This window comes from Pagrus major, chromosome 23, assembly GCF_040436345.1.
Source record: "Pagrus major chromosome 23, Pma_NU_1.0".
NCBI lineage: Eukaryota > Metazoa > Chordata > Actinopteri > Spariformes > Sparidae > Pagrus > Pagrus major.
In genome coordinates, this window is record NC_133237.1 from 18,157,039 (window position 1) to 18,177,090 (window position 20,052).

The 20,052-nt window shown below is 41.4% G+C and overlaps 1 protein-coding gene across 1 annotated transcript; it reads right to left on the bottom strand.

Annotated features, from left to right (window-relative positions):
* Nucleotides 1-942: 942 nt before the first annotated feature.
* Nucleotides 943-19,256, bottom strand: map3k3 (mitogen-activated protein kinase kinase kinase 3). Its single transcript, XM_073494488.1, has 17 exons — nucleotides 17,937-19,256; nucleotides 13,315-13,378; nucleotides 12,693-12,814; nucleotides 11,605-11,645; nucleotides 10,930-11,029; nucleotides 10,553-10,666; nucleotides 10,187-10,307; nucleotides 9,268-9,401; nucleotides 8,796-8,869; nucleotides 8,491-8,558; nucleotides 7,948-8,043; nucleotides 7,656-7,817; nucleotides 7,218-7,366; nucleotides 6,009-6,140; nucleotides 5,604-5,733; nucleotides 5,279-5,456; nucleotides 943-4,327 (listed from the first exon to the last, which is right to left on the bottom strand). The coding sequence occupies exons 2-17, from the start codon at nucleotides 13,316-13,318 to the stop codon at nucleotides 4,099-4,101; spliced, it is 1,854 nt and encodes a 617-aa protein (XP_073350589.1). The 5' UTR covers nucleotides 13,319-13,378; nucleotides 17,937-19,256; the 3' UTR covers nucleotides 943-4,098.
* Between the last annotated feature and the right edge of the window lie 796 nt (nucleotides 19,257-20,052).

The window sequence follows — 20,052 nt, forward strand, 5'->3', positions numbered from 1 at the left end:
TTAACAATGGCCTTGAATGTTAAACAGCTACCAGCTTCCTCTGTTCTGGCTCAATATAAGGGATATTATAAAACTAGACCGTTGTATGCGTCGTCCTCTGGCATGTTGGATATGTTTTCTTTGACAATCTAATTCTGCTTTCCAAGAAGGGGGGGCGGTATGTAGATTTGGAGAAGAAATTCAAACTCAGAATTTTAATATTTACAATAATAATAATACAAACTCAGAAATAGTTATTTTTTTCCGTAACTGAATGAACAAGCTGTTCTCAGAGGAGAGTAAGGTCCCCAGGACACTGTTTGAAGATAGAAAGTTGGCAGGGTCCGCCACATATAAACAGTTTGAAATTGTGTAGTCCTTTAAGGTCAGTTTGTTTATTCAGTCATGAAAATGAAGAAAGTTTATTTAGTTTGTTTACGCATGAAAAAAAATCAGTCAATGAAGATCTTTCTCTTCTGATTAAGATTTCTTCCCTCATACTAAAAAACAGACTGAAAGACTTTTTGTTTCCACTCTATAACCTAAATTATCCTCTTTAACCATGTTATCAGTCCTGAACCTCTCTTTGTTTACTGTGAGGACAAACTGGAATTAATCAATTCATAAAGGCAACAAAAAACTAAACCTTTCAGAAGCAATTCATCTCCACGTCATGCCAATTCAAGAAAAAGGCCCTTTGTGTGATACAATCTGTTTTGCCATCTCACAGCCAGACACGGCTGTAGAAATCTCTCCTTCCTGTGTCTGCCTCCTGTTTTTCCTCATGAGATGAGAATAAGAGAAAAAATAGAGAAAGGCACAAAATGAAGGAGAGAGAGCGAGAGGGAGAGGAAAAAGAGTGCATCAATCAAGTAGCTTCTTACTGCCAACAATGAGCTCAGTCTCCTTGTTCCTTTCATTAACTGGACTCCCCGAGTCTGGACAAGCCACCACAGTGTGACACAATTTTTAAAAACAATTTATTTGTTTCGGAGCGAGAGCATGACATATATATAATACATAAACACTGTCATTAAACATACTACTCTTTTCTTGCTATAAAATAAATTTGATACATTAGACTTTGCACTGCAAGTCATGTCATGATACATAATCATACATTTACACAATATAGATCTCTAAAAAACTAGTTTGTACTCATTTGCTTACCACAGGGTTCTTTATCTCGCTGCATTATTTTCAACAATGAACACGTTTTAGCTGCCTTTAGCCTGTAGCAGCCCACAAATAAAGTTCTCATATTAGCATTAAGGCAGCAGTAAGCCTTTTGTTCAGAATATCAGTCAATGCTGGACTCGTCGTCTGAACCCTGGGATAAACAAAGTCGTCATCTGGGTTGAAAGCGAACTCTGAAATCCAGCACTGGCTCCGATCCTGCATGTCTTTGGCTTACACACACACGCCTTTTAATTATGTCATCAACACTGAAATCACACAAAAAAGCAGTCCCAGCAATTTTAAATTTAGCCCTTAAAGGTTTCATTCATGAGAGCTCATTGATGTGTCGAAGCATTATGGCCAAATGATGCAAGGTTTACGCAACCTGTCAGGTAATACTGTAGCATAAATGTATAGCTAAGGACATGTGGAAATATTTTTTTCTTATGAGCTGGAACATGAACCAAGCAGCCAGAGTTCGTTTTCCACCCATTTTTCATTTATAAACCCCAAATCTGTAATGTCTGCAAAACCAGCTGCTTTCAATGATCTACTTTTAAGAACACAAAGTCCTGAAAGTATCATCAGATTTGACACAGTCTAGATATAAAAAATATATTTATACATACATATTTGCTTATAAAATCTAATTGGAATGGACATGGGGATATAAATAAAAATTGAGCAATTTTCACATTTGAAGTAAAAAACAAAACAAAATCAAATTTGGTAGAGTGAACAAAAAAACCCCCCACAACATTCATTTTACATAAAAGTGCATCTGATTTAAAAATCGATCTTTAAGTTAAGGCTTCTCAGTCAGGGATGTTTGGGTCAGACACACATGAACAGTAAGATCACTTCCAAATTAAGGCTTTTAGTTTGCATTTTCAACTATAAACAGCATCATCTGCTTCACTTTCACATACCAACTGATACCATAGTCCATATCATCATATATTATCTGCCCTTTTTTGGCACTTTGTCGACTGAGATAGCTTTCGATTCTGAAGAGCTACAAGAGGAGGAAGGCAGGTAGAAGGGTAAGTCACATTGAGGCAAAAAGGATGAATAATAATGGGAGGAGTCCACCCTCAGCTCCCTCGAGCACAGTTACATGTCATCCTCACAGTAAATGAGTAGATTATTCGATTTGAATTCTTGGACTTTTAAGAAGAATAATTAAAAGTCATTGTAGCTGCAGTCCAAGTTTGTGCCTCTCATCTATTACAATTTTATTCAAGTCACAGAGAAAGGCATTTCTCCCTCTGAAAAAATAAATAGCTGGTTATCTTTAAAAAAACAAACAAAAAACAGAAACTGAGGAGGTCGTTCAGCAGAACTTACCTCTGCTCTGAAGCTATTTCCAGAGTCTACAAAAACTCTTCTACTAACCATCTGGATGGATAAATATTTGGTCTGACCAGTTTCCTATGTTGCAATTCAGTTTCTACATCCAAAAATGACTTTTGCTTAAAATGGCAATAAACAAGTTTTTTGCTTAACCTATCATCATAAAGTAAATGTTGATGGTGCACTGTAATGGCTATTGAATAGTGAAACCATCTGCTTTACATTGGTTCCCTATAAACCCGGCTTTCAGTATACAATTACGTCTGCCACTGGGCATGAAATCACCCAGGAGAAGAAAGGTAAACTGGCATTCCAGTCAGGTTGGCAGCCTGGAACCACTTCTGTCTGCTTTCACATCTTCATTACAAACTAAATGACTGAATGAAGTCACGTTTTTATTATGTGTTGCTGTTATTTGCGACTCTGAGGGAAACTAAAACGTTCCAGGTGTCTTGGCGCAAACATTAACACCGCTTGGAAACGCTAGAGGGTGGGAAAGTTGAAAACTTAATCGCAACTTGAGAGACGTGTTAAAAATCTTTTTGTTGTGCAGTTGCCTGAATATTTTTAATCCAAATGGTTTGAAGAGCTTTTAAGGATTTTAGAAATACCTGCAGAAACGCATTCTAGGTTTTATTAAAGATTATCAACATTTACTTTTCAGACAAACTTCTTGGCACTGTGACTTTAATGTAACTGTAATATATAAGAGGTACAAACTGGGGCAACCAGCTGCCCTGCATCATGGTCTATCGACATTTGAGAAATATGAGTGTTTGGCTCTTGTAATACATTTCTATCTGTAAGATTACTAATGATGTTTTGGATTTTGTAGGGCTGCAACCAAAAACCAGACTTTGTTCCAACAGCTGAATTCTCCCTCTATTAAACACCAGTGCGGCTACTCTATGTGGCATCACCTAATCTCCACAATCTACACGAACATGAAGTTTGATAGGAAAAGTGCATTACAAATAGCTTTTAACAGGGCTATGGTTTAAGGGTGGAAATTTCTAAGATTAAAAGACGGTGTTAATGTGGAAAAATAAGGAGAACAATTCTGTCCATTTAATACTGTTGTGCATCAACGGTGTTCAACATCATCGTGAGCTTAAGGCCTGCTGTAGCTTTAAAAAGGTTCAAACACTTAAGGGGCTTCCTCACATTTCTCCATCACTGCTCACCAAGTGAACGTAAACACAGGAGAGGATATTTTGTGAAGACACAACTGGTGTATGACTTGAATAATGCTGATTTTGGAGTGCTTCATTTGGAGTGTTAGTATCTAAGAAGGCTTGAAGACTTAATCTGTGTTTTGTCTCCTCCCGGTGGTGACTCTTGTAAAGGCATGTACTGGCATTGGTTTTCAGGGCATTGTTGAGTGCTGTTGTCAAACTGTGATTTGTCTGACAGGAGACTAAGTCTTCTTGAAGCATCTGAAAGACGGCAGAGGCTCAGTGTGTTTAACACTGATTTTGAGACTAGATCCACGTCCAGATTTCTGTCATGGATGGTTCCAAGGAAGCTACAGATACTGCTGAGGCTACTGTGCCACTTTGTGGCTGAAGTTCAGAAACCAGGCAGGTTTCAGCACAGAATCTGGGAGAAGGGATGTCTGAGCAGCTCCTCAGCACTGGGCCTGTGTTTGGCCTCCACAAAAATGCAGCTAATGAAGTCCCGTGCCTGGTCGGAGGTGTGCGAGGGCAGCAGTGGGTTGGTGGGCTGGGTGGCGATCTTGAATATTGCTGCCATGGCCTCGTATTCAGCCCATGGAGGCTTTTCTGTCAGCATCTCTACCACCGTACAACCAAGGCTCCTGTAAAAGACATGATTGTTTTTGCTTTAGCTTAATCTGCAGTGGGGTCACATAACAAGCTGAAACAAATACCACATATTATGTCTCGGCTGCTTGACACTAAAGCTTGAAAGGAATGTTTTGAGTGTAAACCTCCACATGCACAGGCAGCAGAGGGCCTCCTCTACCTGTCTGGGAGGCACAAGCCCCCATGGGAGCATTACTCCCCCTCCAGCCAGGGCTGAGAACCTGGAACATACCAACCTCTGTTACGACCTGTCTGACTGGCCTTCAGCCAATCACATCACTTGCCTGGCAGGTCACCACCCAATCAGATTGCATAAGAGAATGTTGTCTGCTCTCTGTGTCGGATTGTGGTAGGAACTGGGTTACATACAGAGGCCTCCTCACTTAATTTAAAACATTTTTTCTTTGAGAGTACAGTGCATCATCAATATGAGGTTTTTCTACCCAGTCAGTCCATGTATGTAACCTTTTTATTATTTCAAACTTAACATTTTTTTCTGATAAAAAGTACCTGTAAAGCAGCTGCTAAAACACACACATATAAATAAAGGTTAATTACTGCCACAACAGTGAGAATTTTTATAATGAGTACTAGCAGGCTTAACGTTAACTTTGTTGCTCTCTTGCCGTAACCTGCATCATTCGACTTCACAAAATATATAAATTTAAACACTTTCAATAACCCATGGCTATTTACGTCTGTTTTCAAATATCGAAACAAATAACCTCTGAGTTAACTAAGGAAGGCAAAGACATGAAAATCTACACTGTGTATTTTTAACTCATTTCACACTGGATTCACATTTTGGAAGCTCCTTGCAATAATTTCAATTAAAAACCTTCCAGACTAATAGTAATGTAGCTCAAGCATGATATCCATCCCTAAGAAACCACCCTTCTTTTTAAACTAGGACCAGTCTTAAACTACACTGCTGTGTGTCTTACCAGACATCAGCCTTCCTGCCGTAGCCCTCTCCACTGATCACCTCCGGGCTCATCCAGTAGGGGGTGCCGGTCACAGAGCGGATGCCGGTGCCAGACATGCAGATGGTCTGTAGCCTCTTGCTGGCACCAAAGTCTCCCAGCTTCACGTTGCCGGCTGAATCCCGTAGGATGTTGGCACCTGAGAGCCAGAGTTTACATGGAACATGTAAATATTTTATCCCACTAATCACCTTCCACAAACATCTGTATTTTAAAACACTGTCCAAACATTTATAGAGTGTCTAAACTGTATAATAGTCAAGGCTCTGTAGTTTAACAGGACTACCTTTGATATCCCTGTGTACGATCATGTTGCTGTGCAGATAGGACATGCCCTCCAGGATCTGTCTTGTGTACTTCCGGGTCACATTTTCTGTCAGCGCTCCGTAGGCCTTCAGCTGGTCTTTGACTGAACCCTGATAGAAGAAAAGCATGCATTTTACACCAGTGCAACAACACACAGACTGTGAACACATCCAGGGTTAAAGACTACTGATCTACCCAGTCAATGAAGGTCTGAGCTAGGAACAAATGAAGTATCGGAGCCACGCTACAACTGAAAGAAATTTTTTAAGTCACTGCCTAAGATCTGACATTTTCTCCTACAATTCTTTACTTAAATCACTCAGTTTATTAAACATCAAAAAACATAATAAGCTCTTGAAACATTATGGAAGTTGCTGAGACTCACCCCCGGCATGTACTCCATGAAAATAGTGAGGGTCTTCTCATTGTGGTCCCTCAGACAGCCGTAATACTGAACTATGCGCTCGTGATGCAGATTTTTCAGCAACTGGATCTCACACTCCAAAGCGCTGACCTCCTGTACAGAGACAAGAAGAAGTGGGGAAATTACACAATGAAGATTCAAATGACCCCAATTAAACATTCAAGATGTCATTTCTGAACAAAGCATCTTTGTTGATTTTCTATTTTTACTTGCAAATAAATGTATGTGTTTTTTTGCCCTGCAGGCTGTCATATCTCTTTCCACTGGTGACAAACAAATGAACCATAAGCACAGAGATAACAATCAGTGGTTTTTGACCGCATGTTGACTCTGCCAAATGTGAAACCTTAAGCAGAAAGTAAATGAAAGTCGATAGCAGAGTTCCCCAAAAGAAGTTCCGGTGTTTACTTCAGAGGATGAGGCCACAACAGAGAGAGAGAGTGAGAGTGAGAGTGAATGAGAGAGAGAGAAGTCAGAGACGCACAAAGTAATCCCCCAAGTCCCAACACAGAAATAGAAACAATAAATAGAAACAACTGATTCACATCTGCCACAAGCGGGCAGTGGCAGTGTGAAGGGGTGATGGGAGGCCAAGGCAATGCTGACCCATCACCCCCACCACCAGCCACAACACGCGGCTCCTTTCAGATACAGGAAGTGACAGTGCATGTTTTCTCTGTGAAAGACAGGAAAACACATTAAAATGAGGAAGAGGGGAGTTCAGGGAGGAAAGAAAACCTCTTGAATACATTCCAGTTCTTGGGTTTCGAATTTCCTTCCTGCAGATTGATTATTTCATTTTTGTGTCCAGGAATAAAATAAAGATTTTGTGGTTTAACTCCTGACCTCCCATCAAGTATGTTTGTGAGGTAGTTGATTCGTTAATAATTAACTACCTGCATTCCAGCATGATAGCCTGAACCAATTAACATGCGCAACATATGAGGTCATTCTTGGCACTTTTACAGCGTCGTAATAATCAAAACTTAGGTTTAATAATTAACAAAAAGACTGAATTGTAATTTCTTTTAAACGGTAACAAGAGGTAGCATACCAGAACAATAGTGTAAATGACCTCAACAGTACTAGAAGGACAGGGTAAGACACAAGACAACCAAGCTTTCTGTCTCTGAAAACATTAAAGCTTGACTATGCATGTTAGTGTCTCACCTTGCTGGTCTCTGGACTCTCAGGGTCAAACTGGACTTGCTTGGCAGCCAGCTCCCTCCCAGTATCCACATCGTAACACAGGTAAACCCGACCGAATGCTCCCTGGCCCAGTAGCTTTCCCCGCCGCCACGTCATCGGAGCACTGGGAGCTGAAAAAAAATCCACACACAGGTAGCTGCTCATTTCTGTTTTACATAAAATATAAAACATGCCATCTTACATATCACAGGAAAGAGACTGTGATATGAAACATGACAGAATTCTGGTGGATGCCTTTATTACATGATTTTCAGCAACTTTGATTGAAATAAATAAGCATTTACCCTTGAGCCCTGCAACACATCATCTATTTATCTCTGAACAATTTCTGTCATCCTAACAGGGGAAGTGTATTTTTTATGGCCGTTTTGTTGAGAGTTCCTCTCGATCGACACTCACACTTATGTGCGACAGAACGTTCTTGGGGACGGAGCCTGCCCTGAGCGTCAACCAGTTGCCAGCTGCCCAGACTCTCCTCGCTGCCGTTGAGCGACCGGCGCGAGGGCACCAGAGTGAATAGGTTCCCCTGGGGGCGACGAATCCGAGGAAACGTTCGACGTCCTGAAGGACAGCAGAAAAGAGGCCAGCTGAGGTTAACATCACATTATAAGGGAGGTAACAGCTCAAAAGAGAAAATGTTAGAAACCAGGCATGTAGTGGATAAATGGAGAAAAGATACTAGTCGTCTTACCTTCGCTGTGGTCTTTATGATGCAGGGAGACATGGTACCTTCGAGGATAGGTGCCCCCTTTCCCTGCTACCCTGTCATACACATGATTCTCCCTGTCTGTAAACAAATACCCAAGGGTGAAAGGTCAGCAGGATTACTCACACACAGTTTAGCTCAGTTACACAGTGAGTCACACAACATTCACGTGAGCTACTTTATTCCACTCCCTTGAAGCTTACACTTATGAAGAACAGCAGATATGAACTTGAAATTACTATCAAGAGCAGATTTCTTTATCAAATCATTAATGTTCAGCTTTTGAAAGGCCTGGGCTGGACAAGTGCTTATGTTGATGGTTAATATTGTTGTGTTTGGTTTGCTGTAAACATGAATTTTAATGCATCTATAGATTCGTCCACCATTATGTCCTGATGGTTCAAAAAGAAGAGGCTGTCACACTGCTTTATCCCATGAGAGGTGAGTGTGCTGCTTTAACACAATATTTCCCCATGGTCACTGCGAATGTTAAACATTGGAAGGAGCTTTTCTTGTGGATGCTCTCACCTGAGAACTCCTGACGATTATCAGGGTAACTCTTGGCCCTGTGCATGCGCGACTTCCTCAGCGAGGGGCTGTGAGAGAGTTCAAGGAAGGAAAGAAGCGTGAGAGACGGTGAGAGGCTTCCTCGGGTGGAGATTGTATCTTGGTGTTTACATAGGTTACACAGCTTACAGTTTTTCCAATTTTGCAAAAAACAATTATGGAAATGCAACGGAAAAACAGTAACACACGTAATGACTAGTAGGTTCCTGGCAGGCAGCATTAACAATTAATGTTTTGAAAAGAGCAGACACAGGTCTGCTGGTCACCTGTCTGAGTTGCTGTCCAGAGACTGACAGCTTCCAGAGACAGAGTTTTCGGCACTGCTCCAGGGATCCAGCACCTGTAAAGGGCACAATGGAAAATGAAGGTGTGTATGCACATGTGATTTGTGTGTACACATTTCAGAAAGAAAAAACTTGTAAACTTGAGAATGAACCCAATGTATGCACTTGCAATTTACTTCTAGCAATGGATAATGGTGTTGACTCACTGAATGCTTTGTTTGACCTTTTACTTATAAATACATGTAACTTCTGCCCAACACAGTACTTTCACAGTGTTAATAAAACTTCTATGAATGAGCAAAAACAACTTCAGAAATGAGAACAGGTCTTGATCCAAGCTTCGAGGAAAAGTTGTTTATGTGATCAAATCTCAGTAGCCTAAGATCATAAGCACACCACAAGATTTCTATTTCAATGTGGATTTTTCCCAGTTAATAGTGAAGCGATGACTCACACACTGATCGCTGGTCTCAGGGATGAACTCCCCCTCACTGTTTATGCTGGTATATGAACCTTGCCGGGCAATCCTCTGCTGGCGTTCAGGCACGTAGCCAGGAGGCGGCGAGCTGCGCCCCGTGTTCTGAGAACCTGGGATTAGACAGCAGGTATGAGCATAAAGGAAACTTTAAATATATGATGGTCTTTACTTGCCTGTGGACTGAATCTTTTGCATAATTTATTTTGCTGTTTATCTCTATTGAAATCTATTTTTTGTTTTCTGAGAGTAGGTAGCACAAAAATGAGTAGTTGAGACCACAGTCATGCAACTCAAAAACAAATCCATGCAGAAACTTTTGTGACACTGTTGCCATGACATTTAAATATTCAGCAGGGCCCTCTCTCCCTCCTGTGCCACAAGTATAAAGAAACCAACAAATGAAAGTGCTGATTGCTTTCTGACTGAAAGGAGCAACATTTGAGAGCTGGTTTTAAGATTTATGGCCTGGTGATCTCAAGCTCTCAAGCCCTCAAGCCCTGCTGCAGCCACTTCATCCCCTGCTGCAGGGCAAAGAAAAGATCCTAAACCAGGCCACTGGTTCAACACACTAATAGCCTTCTGTAATCTGATTGGCTCCTGTCCAGCAGGCACCGTCTAGTGATGGTGAACAGGAAAAGGAAGAGGAGCCATTGCTAAAAGGGGAAGCCAAAGAAAGAAAAGCTAGAGAGAGAGCAAGAGAGAGGGCGACACACAGGGAAACTGAGGTAGCAAAAAGTGGCAATGGCACGGCGATATGACAGCAATCAAGAAATGAATATTGACAAAATGTTGAGGTTTCAGAAAAATAATCTAAAATAGTCTTTTGAATCAGTGTGTGAACTGATGTTAGAGAGAAAATTAGGCAGAACTTTGAATGAAAGTAAAAGCTATGTACCGGTTGATAGGTGGCGCCCCCTGGGCTCGGAGGATTGATACACTGTGCTAACGTCTCCAGTCGACTGGGAGGACTTGATCCTCACCTGCTTACACGGCACATGGTGGGACGGAGAGGAGGCCTGTAGGAGGAAAGAGGGAGATAGAACAGGAGGTTCAAACAAGACTTCAAAAAACACGACTGAACAGTCGCTTCATGTCAGCAAGACAGTTAGTGTGACGTAAATATAATGAGGAAATACGATTTTTCACAACATGGCTCTATGGTGAAGAAATGGCAGTGGTGCAATGGTACACAGTGAATTCCCGGCTGTGAGAGAGAGAGAGAGTGTGTGTGTGTGTTTGTGTGTGTGTGTGTGTGTCTTACATTGCTGTGCTCCTGAGTGAGCAACAAGATCTTGATGCTCTTCATGTTGGAGCTCCGATCCAGGAGGTCGATTGCCTTGTCCAGGTCATCCTGACCTCGCAGAGGGATGGACAACTGCCAGGATACAAGACAAACACATACACGGACATAAAAACCAACATAATATGTATATTAACAAACACATACCACATTTTGGAAGCATTTAAAAGGTCATATAGATGCAGACAGCAGACAATTGTGTGTAATCATCATTTATAATATGGAAACGCATACAGACATAGAATTGGCATTTATTGGTTTATCTGAGGATTTCTTGTTGAAGACATAATGAGTGGGGAAAGACTGTTAGTGATACAGCACAAGAGCCTCCACTTTACCTCATTGTTCATATAATGCAGGTCTAGCTGCTGGCCAAAGACGGCCTTAACTTTCTGCTGGATTTCCTCGAACTGCACAGGTCGTCCAAACATCAGGATCCTGCACATCAAAAAAGCAAGAAATCACACAGACAGACAGATTAGGAGAGATTTGTACCGGCTGCTAAGGAAACTTCTTCTGAGTTACATGCACACGTGCAAGCAAAATCCACAAAAGCTGCTCTTTTTAGTGCATGCAGATTCCTCTAAGTGCACCTTGCATATTTGTGGTGTGTGCTGGCAGCCACAGACAAACCACAGTCCTTTCCCCTTCCATTCTCCAGCTCACATACCAGTCTGAATTAAGTCCTGGAGTGTGTGTTTGACTCTGAGATGTGCTCTTTCTCATGAACTGGAACGTGTGACAAGAACAGCATGCTTGACTGAGTGTGTTTATGTCTCTGTGTGAGTTTATGCTCTCTCTCACTTGTATGTAGAGATGTATATATACACTGAAAAAATGCCACGTTGAAAATAATTGAAAAAACAAATGAAAATGATCTAAACAAGTCTTATTTATCCCACTGAAATGCTACTTTCTAAATGATTGTGTCTCAAGAGTAATGAGATATGTTGAGTTTTTACAGTGTATGTACACACAACATGCATGTAAAAAAAAGCCCAAAGTAAACTCACCTCCTCTCTCCTGAGAACTCAAACTTTATCCTGACATCATCCTGAGACAAAAAAGAAACAGAAAGGTCAAAGAGTGGACAAATGAGATCATCAAAGTGCAACACGAGAGCACTAACATAACTGAATGATAATCACGACTGTAAAAGACGTGATTTTCCCAACAGAAAAGACTTGACTGACGCGCACATTACATGATTGTTCAAAGACATATCACTCCACTCTGTACAGCCTCCCCACTTCCACTCACGTCCAACATAAGTTACTGAGGTGGGAAAATGGTGGAGACTGTCTTTCCCAAGGGGACAATCTCTGGTTTTAAGCAAACACTACACTGCACATGAGTTGTCCACTTTAACTATTCTCTGCGGCTGCAGCTGTGGTAGAAAGCGAGAGTGGGTGGGCTACTGGCTGCTTTTCCACATGAGCAGAATATATTTATAGTGAAGAAGTTAAAAAATAACTGAATTTAATATATTTCAGATGCAGCAGAGTTGTGGGTGGCTATCTTGGGAATCCATCTGTCATTACACTAAATTAGCTAACTGTGTGGGCTACGGGAAATACTGAAAGGAACAAGAATATATATACCTGCATGGGTGATACCCAGTGGCAAGTTTTTTTATGCAGCAGTGGTCCGAATTTTGATTTTAAAAACATTATTTTGTAAGCATTGTTAGGCCCTCCTGACTTCTAAATCCAGTCTCTCACCCTGAATGTTTAGTTTTCCCCAACAGTGTTGCAACTGTGTGCTAAAAGACAGTTGAAGATGAATACTGTGGACAGAAGACTGCCCACTAGGTTTATCGCTAAACACCTGGCCACATTGCTTCTTCAGAACTACACTTGTGAACCACTTTAAATGTATTTCATCATAAGAAAACGTCCATAAAATGTGTGTTTTACATGTGTGACCAAGATGTTTGAGCTCACAGCTAAATCTGTGAATATTTGAATGTAACTGAGCACTATGACTTACGTAAAGCCTGGATAATAACAAAAGTGTTACCCTGTCACTCAGCACCAATTCCATTATTGCTGGGTCTAAATCCTGGTTTATGAGGACAACTTTACACGCCACTATACCGCACCTGTCTGTTGGCCTGGGCCAGTGCCTTGGGTTTGCCGCTGTCAAATGGTAACACAGGCTGGCGCCGCGTCATCTGGAGGGCAACCAGGTCCTTCATTATAGAGTGGAGCGCCTGCCTCTCGTCTGAAGAGGATAATGGATTGGGGAAAAATGCACAGTTAGAGTGTGAATTGGAAATTTGATGGCCTGTGTGTGTGTGTGTGACAGAAAGAGACAGATATGAGTCCCTTGCACTTTCAATTCTGCACCAAAAGGTGTGTGCAGACAATTAGTCAGTCGTTTTTAACTATAGCCATATGGAGACTATCCTGTGACAGAGTATTAGGGGCAGGGAAGGACTGCAGTGTTTTTGATATGCCTATTCCCATGTTTGATCTCAGGGCAAGCTCTGCCTTGGCTGGACTAGCTCACGAAGAGAAAATATTCTCCTTGTGTAGCTTGGACAGACATCATACAGCCCCGGGGCAGTGGAGAGAACCAGACCCCCATCTCCACATAACCAATCCTTCACCCGACAGTGTCTGGGGCAGCAGCTAGAACAGGCTTTGGCCTCAGGGATGTTGTTTGGTGTGAGTGTGTGTCGCTCTAAAAGTCTGTCTTACATCAGAATTTAAAAGACTTACTCATTGTGGCGATGTTTGTGTACGTGGTCTACAAACCAGTCTTCAGAAACAAACCAGCCACAGTCTGTAGTGATAAAAACAGAAATTAGTCAATGACAAGAAAGGCGTCTAATGACTGAGGTTTTTGTTCATTTTTTTTGCACGGAGACAGAGCAGAAGGATGTTAGTCATTAAATCAGACAGGAGATGACATAGGACTGAGGTTATCGGCCAATCTCACAAAACTTGTCAGCATGCAAGTACCTCGGCCCATAAAACATCTCAGTGATGAGGAGACCATAAGAAAAATCACAGTATGAAACCTGAAGGCTATACTGCATCCTTACTATAGTGTATGTAGATAATTGGTGTTTTAATGTGACAATAAACAGAGAGCCTAATTTTCATTTAGAGCACAACCCCTTCCTCATGCATAATTCCTTGCATGCATGTGAAAAATGTAACCTAAGCCTGCAGAACGCAGACCTAAAGATTTCTGTGACTGGAGGCCTGAGTGAATGAGAAAGTGTGCAGTGCGTGTGAGAATGTGTGTTGTGTGTTTTGCCATGAGAAAGAACGACAATTGGAAACGGCTGAAAATTCGAGCTGCCCTGGCAGCGATCAGTCTGGCACAGTTCATATGGGAAAAATGTTTTTTACGGGGAGTTTTCTGCCATTTTAAACATCTTCCAGCTTTAAGCTTCTCTGATTGCACGAGCTGCAAAGCCCAAACTCAGCTGTGTTATAACTCTTTTGTTGATGTTAACAGGGCAATATTATCTGGCCTGTTCAAGGCGTCAACAGCATTATAAACTGAGGCATTTCCTTCAATGGAGAGGGTTTCCCTCGAATTTGTACCAATAAACCAGTGAATTAAAACAGATTCAACAAAGGAAAACACAAACTTAGTTTTCACAATTACAGTAGACTTTTAACAAAAGCATAAAACGGGAAACAAAACCAAAAGACAATCAGAGAGTTGATTAAAATAAACTACCTTTACCAGGAATTCACTGATCTGACTTTTGCGCTTTTGATCCTGGTATATGATCAGATACCCATTCTCTGTTTCAAACATTTAAATGTGTGAAACTCATTTTATGTACATTAACTTCAAGCCAGGGGTTTCTTGGGTGTTAAAAGCAGATTAGGCAGCCCATTATGACTGAATGAATGTAACTGACATTGATAAAGAGACTGTACACAGAGTGGATCTTTCACATCTGGCGACACGTACAATGTACAATGTCAACACAGAGCTTGCTTCACCTTGCCCAAATATATCCTACAGCCAGTGAACCCATGTACATTGCTTCTGTGGTAAGGTGCCTGGCAAGCCTATACAACTACTGACTCGTTTGTTTTACAATATGACTGGGACAAAAAGAAAACAGGACAGAGAAACACCAGACACCGAGATGAACAGTGTCACACACAGGAGTTGCGCAGTCAGAAGGCCGTCTGAGAATAAAACTCTGAAGCGGGAAACTATTTCCTCATACAAAAAAGGGCAGCATCGGCACCTGGGGCAACTCATTGACTCTGTGGATTTCTGGGTAATAATCACCCACAGGAATGCCGGGCATGTCCGTCTGTGGTTGGCGGAGCGTTGCCACGTTGCTTTCAAGCTCCTGCCACTCTCGTGTTCCTGTGCCAACAGAGTAGGTGCCAAAGAGTTTTGTCCTTCAACCCTTCAAACTTCACGCTTATGCGATTTTATCCCCTATTAAATAGCATGGAGTTTATGAGCTGTGCAAATCCCCCACAAGTTGCATGGATGCACAGTCATGTGAGGACAGTCCATTAGCTCCGCTCTGCCAACAAAATGTTCACCAAAGAGAATAGTAGAGGATCTGGAGAGAAACGATCAAATTGTGTACCTCAAGGGGTCAACAACACAACAAGTAACCCCTGCGTTTATTCCTCAAGCTACCCTCTTCTCTCTCCTGCTTCTGCTGATTTTAATTACCTCCCAGGCGGAATGCAGGGAATTCAATAGAGAAGGAGGCTGTGCTCTACCAGTCCAGTCAGCTGTGCCCGCTTTATTTTCCTTGTATCACATTTCCAGGACTAGCAGGATTTACATGGATTTTCCTCCCCCCTCTTCTCTGTCTGCTTTAAGAGGTGTTTAGTCTGAGGCTGTTTTTCCCAGCCACAGTTCTTACTCTGTCTTTGGCCAGTGATGCATCTGGACTTAGCGCCTCACAGCAAAATCCTCTGGCCTGATGTGTCTCCTGTCTCAGGTGCACATGTGTTTTCGGGTTCAGAGAAACCCACCACATTTGAATATTGCAATCTCGACAAGTCTGCTAGTACTTTCCTTGGCTAGAGTTTCAAATGCTCTTTGTAGTGTTTTAAAGGGACAGTTCAACTCAAAATCAAAAACACATATTTTTCCTCTTACCTGGAGTGCTATTTATTCATCCAGATAGTTCTGCTGTGAGTTGTCGAGTTTTGGAGATATCGGCTACAGAGATGTCTGCCTTCTCTCTAATGGAACTAGATGGCACTCGTCTTGTGGTGCTCAAAGTGCCAAAAAAACACATAATAGCAATGTCTCTTTGCAGAAATCATGACTTGGTTACTCAAGATAATCCACAGACCTGTTGTGAGCTGGTTCATGTAGAAACTACTTTCTTTTCGTGTCACCACGCAGAAGGAAACACACATCTACTCATGGACAGCTAACGTTACAGCTCAGCTGAGGAGGAGGCAAACAATGTTTACATCCCGCGCTGTCATGACTCTCTTGTCCATGAGTAGATGCAGACTTCCTTCTGCACAGTGATATGGTTGGTGGGTGTAGTGTGGTAGAAAGTAAATAGTTACTATATAAAACTGCTCACAACAAGGTCCTCTGGATTATCCTGAGTAATCGGGTCATGCTTCTTGAAAGAGACATGGCTGTTGAGTTTTTCACGTTTTTTTTTTTTTTTTTGCACCACAAGCCAAGAGCCAGCTAGTTTCAATATATTGTTATATATTATTTAATATATTATTTAATATATATTTCCAAAACTTGGCATTTCACACCAAAACAAACGAGGTGGGTAAATAGTACTACAGGTAAGAGGAAAATATGCATTTTCAATTTGTGGTGAGCTTTCCCTTTAATACATACATACAGATACATTCTCAAGGTGCATAAACAATCTGATGAAATCTTTTGAAAATGCTGCTTATTCTGCTTGTTTAGATAACAATATGCTAACGTAAAAAAAAGCTACTATAGATCAAAGAGAAGGAGGGCCTTCTGCGGCCCCTACCTGCATGAGCTTATGTACACAGTTGTTGACCATAAAGAGACAACCATCTTTTTCATGGCTATTACAACAAATGACGGTATCTCATTTCAAACAAGTATCTTGCTACACACTCCATTATGTCTCCCATTACCATCACTTTACCCCTTTGAATAATAGTGACAGTTGAGTTGTCACACAACTGTGACACATTTTCACATTAGAGATGAGTAATCCATCTATTTTTAAATTTAGATCCAGCAGAAATGTACAGTGCTGAGGTGATACATCACCATGCAAGTGTGCAGTATGATAAGGAGTTCAAAAAGTCAGATATCTAAGCACTGAGTCACTGGGTATGACGCTGCCTCACCAGATATGGATACCATGTATTATAGTGTGGCATGATGGTCACAATAAAATGTATGTTATCTTTGCTTCCCTCTTCTTCCATTACCACAAAACAATCACATGAAAACATCAGAACAGAACAACAGCTCACAATCTAGTGCCACTGTGAGGCTCTTTAAATGATCCCCACAAGCTATTATGTTGTGCTGCATACATGTAACATGGGAATAACTATAGTAAGTATCATATAATTAAAAAAAAACAATGACTTGTGTGTACAGAATTGTGCTCATTTGGTGCATGGTCTAACACTAAATACAAGTTATTATTATTTTCTGGCGCAGCTGAAAGTTTGTTTACATCAGTATTATTGTAAACACAGTTGTCAAACTGGCCTATACCTTCAATCATTATCAGCTGACTAGCACAGATGTGATGATTTTTCTCTTGAGCCAAACTCTTCAGGTGTACGCATTATACCTTTAGTGTTTTTGGTCCAAATCTTCTTATTGATCGGCTAGGTTTGTTCCTCTTGTTCTTCAAGCAAATAAATACCTATACTTGGTTAAGGGTATGTATTATCTGTGATTTCAAAATCAATTGTAGTCTTACATCCCCCACTTGTTCTACATGTCAACCCAAAGATGCTTTGGTTACCAGGAGGACTAGTCTCATTCACTGTGCTACAATGTTACCTAAAATACCTAATCAGTTTGGTCAGCCATTCTCAATTACTTAGTCATACAAGCATTTGAGCATGCAAGCTCACTGCCCAGACAATAAAAGCTGTGTGAATCAAGGTAAATAAACTAAGGAATATCCCTAACTTATTTTGAGTAGTGTATATTTTAAAGTGTTTCTACTTTGATGCCAACAAAACAAAACAAACAAACAAACAAATAAATAAATAAATACCAACTGTATTATGGACCTAGATTCTGTTTTCAAGCAGAACAAAACCCACAATTTTCCCAACATGACCTGAATGCAGCACAATCAACTCATCATATACCTGTCGCTCCTGTCACGTGCTCATCACACAGCCCTCACCTGTCGCCTTGACAACCTCGGTGGGGACAAGCCTGGGCTTCTCCCGCGTGCAGCCGACCGGTCACCGGTGTCTCGAGGCAGAGATGACGCAGTAGGTCGGGCCGATGCTCACGTCCATCGGTGCCCTCCGTCACACCGACACACCGGGGAGCGTGTGTGAGTGCGGGGGCGCCATGGCGGGGCTGACCCCCCAGCCCACCCCCTCAGGTATTAGGGGCTCTTCTTCTTCTTCAACGGAAAATGACAGCACACACACACTAACAGATACTTTCCGAGCTGTAAAAACAACACCGGTCACATCAGACAGCTGTGCGTTTTGACGAGAAAATGTTCCGATGGAAAAGCCTACATCAGGCTGCTCCAGCTGTGGCCCACAGACAAACTTCTGCTCCGCTGCAGCCTCGGATCTCTGGAAAACTCACATTTCCAAAACATTTTCAGAGGTCACACTCGATATCAACTCTTTGAGGCTTGCGGGAGCCCATGTCCGTGTATTATAGGAACAAAAAACCTACCAAACAAGGTGCAACAGTAACGGCATGGCCTGTATGAAATCCATTTGTGAGTATCAGCTCGCCAGAGGAAAAGACCGAACGATTTCCGTGATTTTTTTTTTTTTTTTTTTTTGATGGCCTCTGTTCTTGCTAAGTTTGCAGATTTTTCCTCACTGTGTTGCCAGGTTGGAGTCCAAACTCGTCTCGGCTGGAGATATCTTTACTTGTGTGAGTGCACTGCAGATAACAGCATCGCATGGCAACTTGAATATGGATCTTAAACATAAGAGACAACATGCAGGCCGCACAGAAAGTGCAGGGGAATTTGATTCAGTGCGCGACATGATGGAGTTCACACATGACGCAAAAGCGGACTTAAATGAAACTGGCTGTAAAAACACAGCCTGCATACGTTTTTTTAAACACATAAACTCGAAATGTCATGTTAGGCGAAGTCAAGTCGGATCATCGATGTTTACAGTCCTACATTTACGGCTCCTGGAGAATTAATGTGATATCCACAAAACGCAGTCTTCTCCAACGACAGAGTCCGCTGTCCACCGAGTTGTCCTGCGGTTTCTGCGGCCGATCGTGGTCCGCAAAACTTTGCCCCGACCAAAACAAAGTGAGAAATAATCTTCAGCCGAATGCGTCAAACTTCCTGACAGAAAAACATAACGCCACCGGAACCCGCTTTTATGCTTCCAACAAGTCGTGGAAACTGCACTCCGAGGTCGTGGCCATGTTTTACAAATGCTCTACTACTCGTCGTCCACACGTAGGTAATAACACGGATTTATTCCCAGGGGGATTTCTGATTACCAAACTATCTAAAGTAGCGCCGTGCAGCTGCGGGGACGCGCTGTTACTCGGTCGAAGTCTTTCTGCGGGAGCGCGCACAGTATTATTAATGGGCGGAGCAACTGTGACGTTGATCAGACTTATGCTGCTTTCATAACAATAGGAAAATCGGAATACGGTGATGGACGGAGAATTCACGTCCAAGTATTAATGCTACACTGTAAAAATACGCTATTACAAGTAAGGCTGATATAATCAGGAAAATGTACTAAAAGTATTACCAGTAAAGGTACCCAATGCAGTATTATTATTACTTACCATTTTCTTCTTTGTCTGATTTGTGGATATTCACAGACTAGTGAGAAATGGTGTCAAATTTACCCAGAACCCTTGATGATGCTTGTTTTACACATTTTTTGACATGTATATTATTGGATTATTATTACTCATGCAATAATGTGGATTTAACATTTAATACGTAGTTTCCCATATACTTCTAACTATAGTACTTAGTTGCATTCCACCACTGCATCTCAGAGAATATTGTTCCTTTTACTCCACTACTTTTGTCTCACTATTGCTACAATGAGATCAGTTTATAATATTAAAATGAATAATCTACTAATATAATATATACTGTATATTTATAACATTGAGAAATATCAGTCATTTCACTTTTGATATTTTTAAGTAAATTTTCAAATGCAGAACTTAAAGGCTATTTTCAAATTGTGGTATTTTCATTCTACTTAAATAGTCTGAGTACTTCTTCAAGTCTTACGATCTGGGAATCTGGTGCAAAAGCTTACGTCGCAAAAACG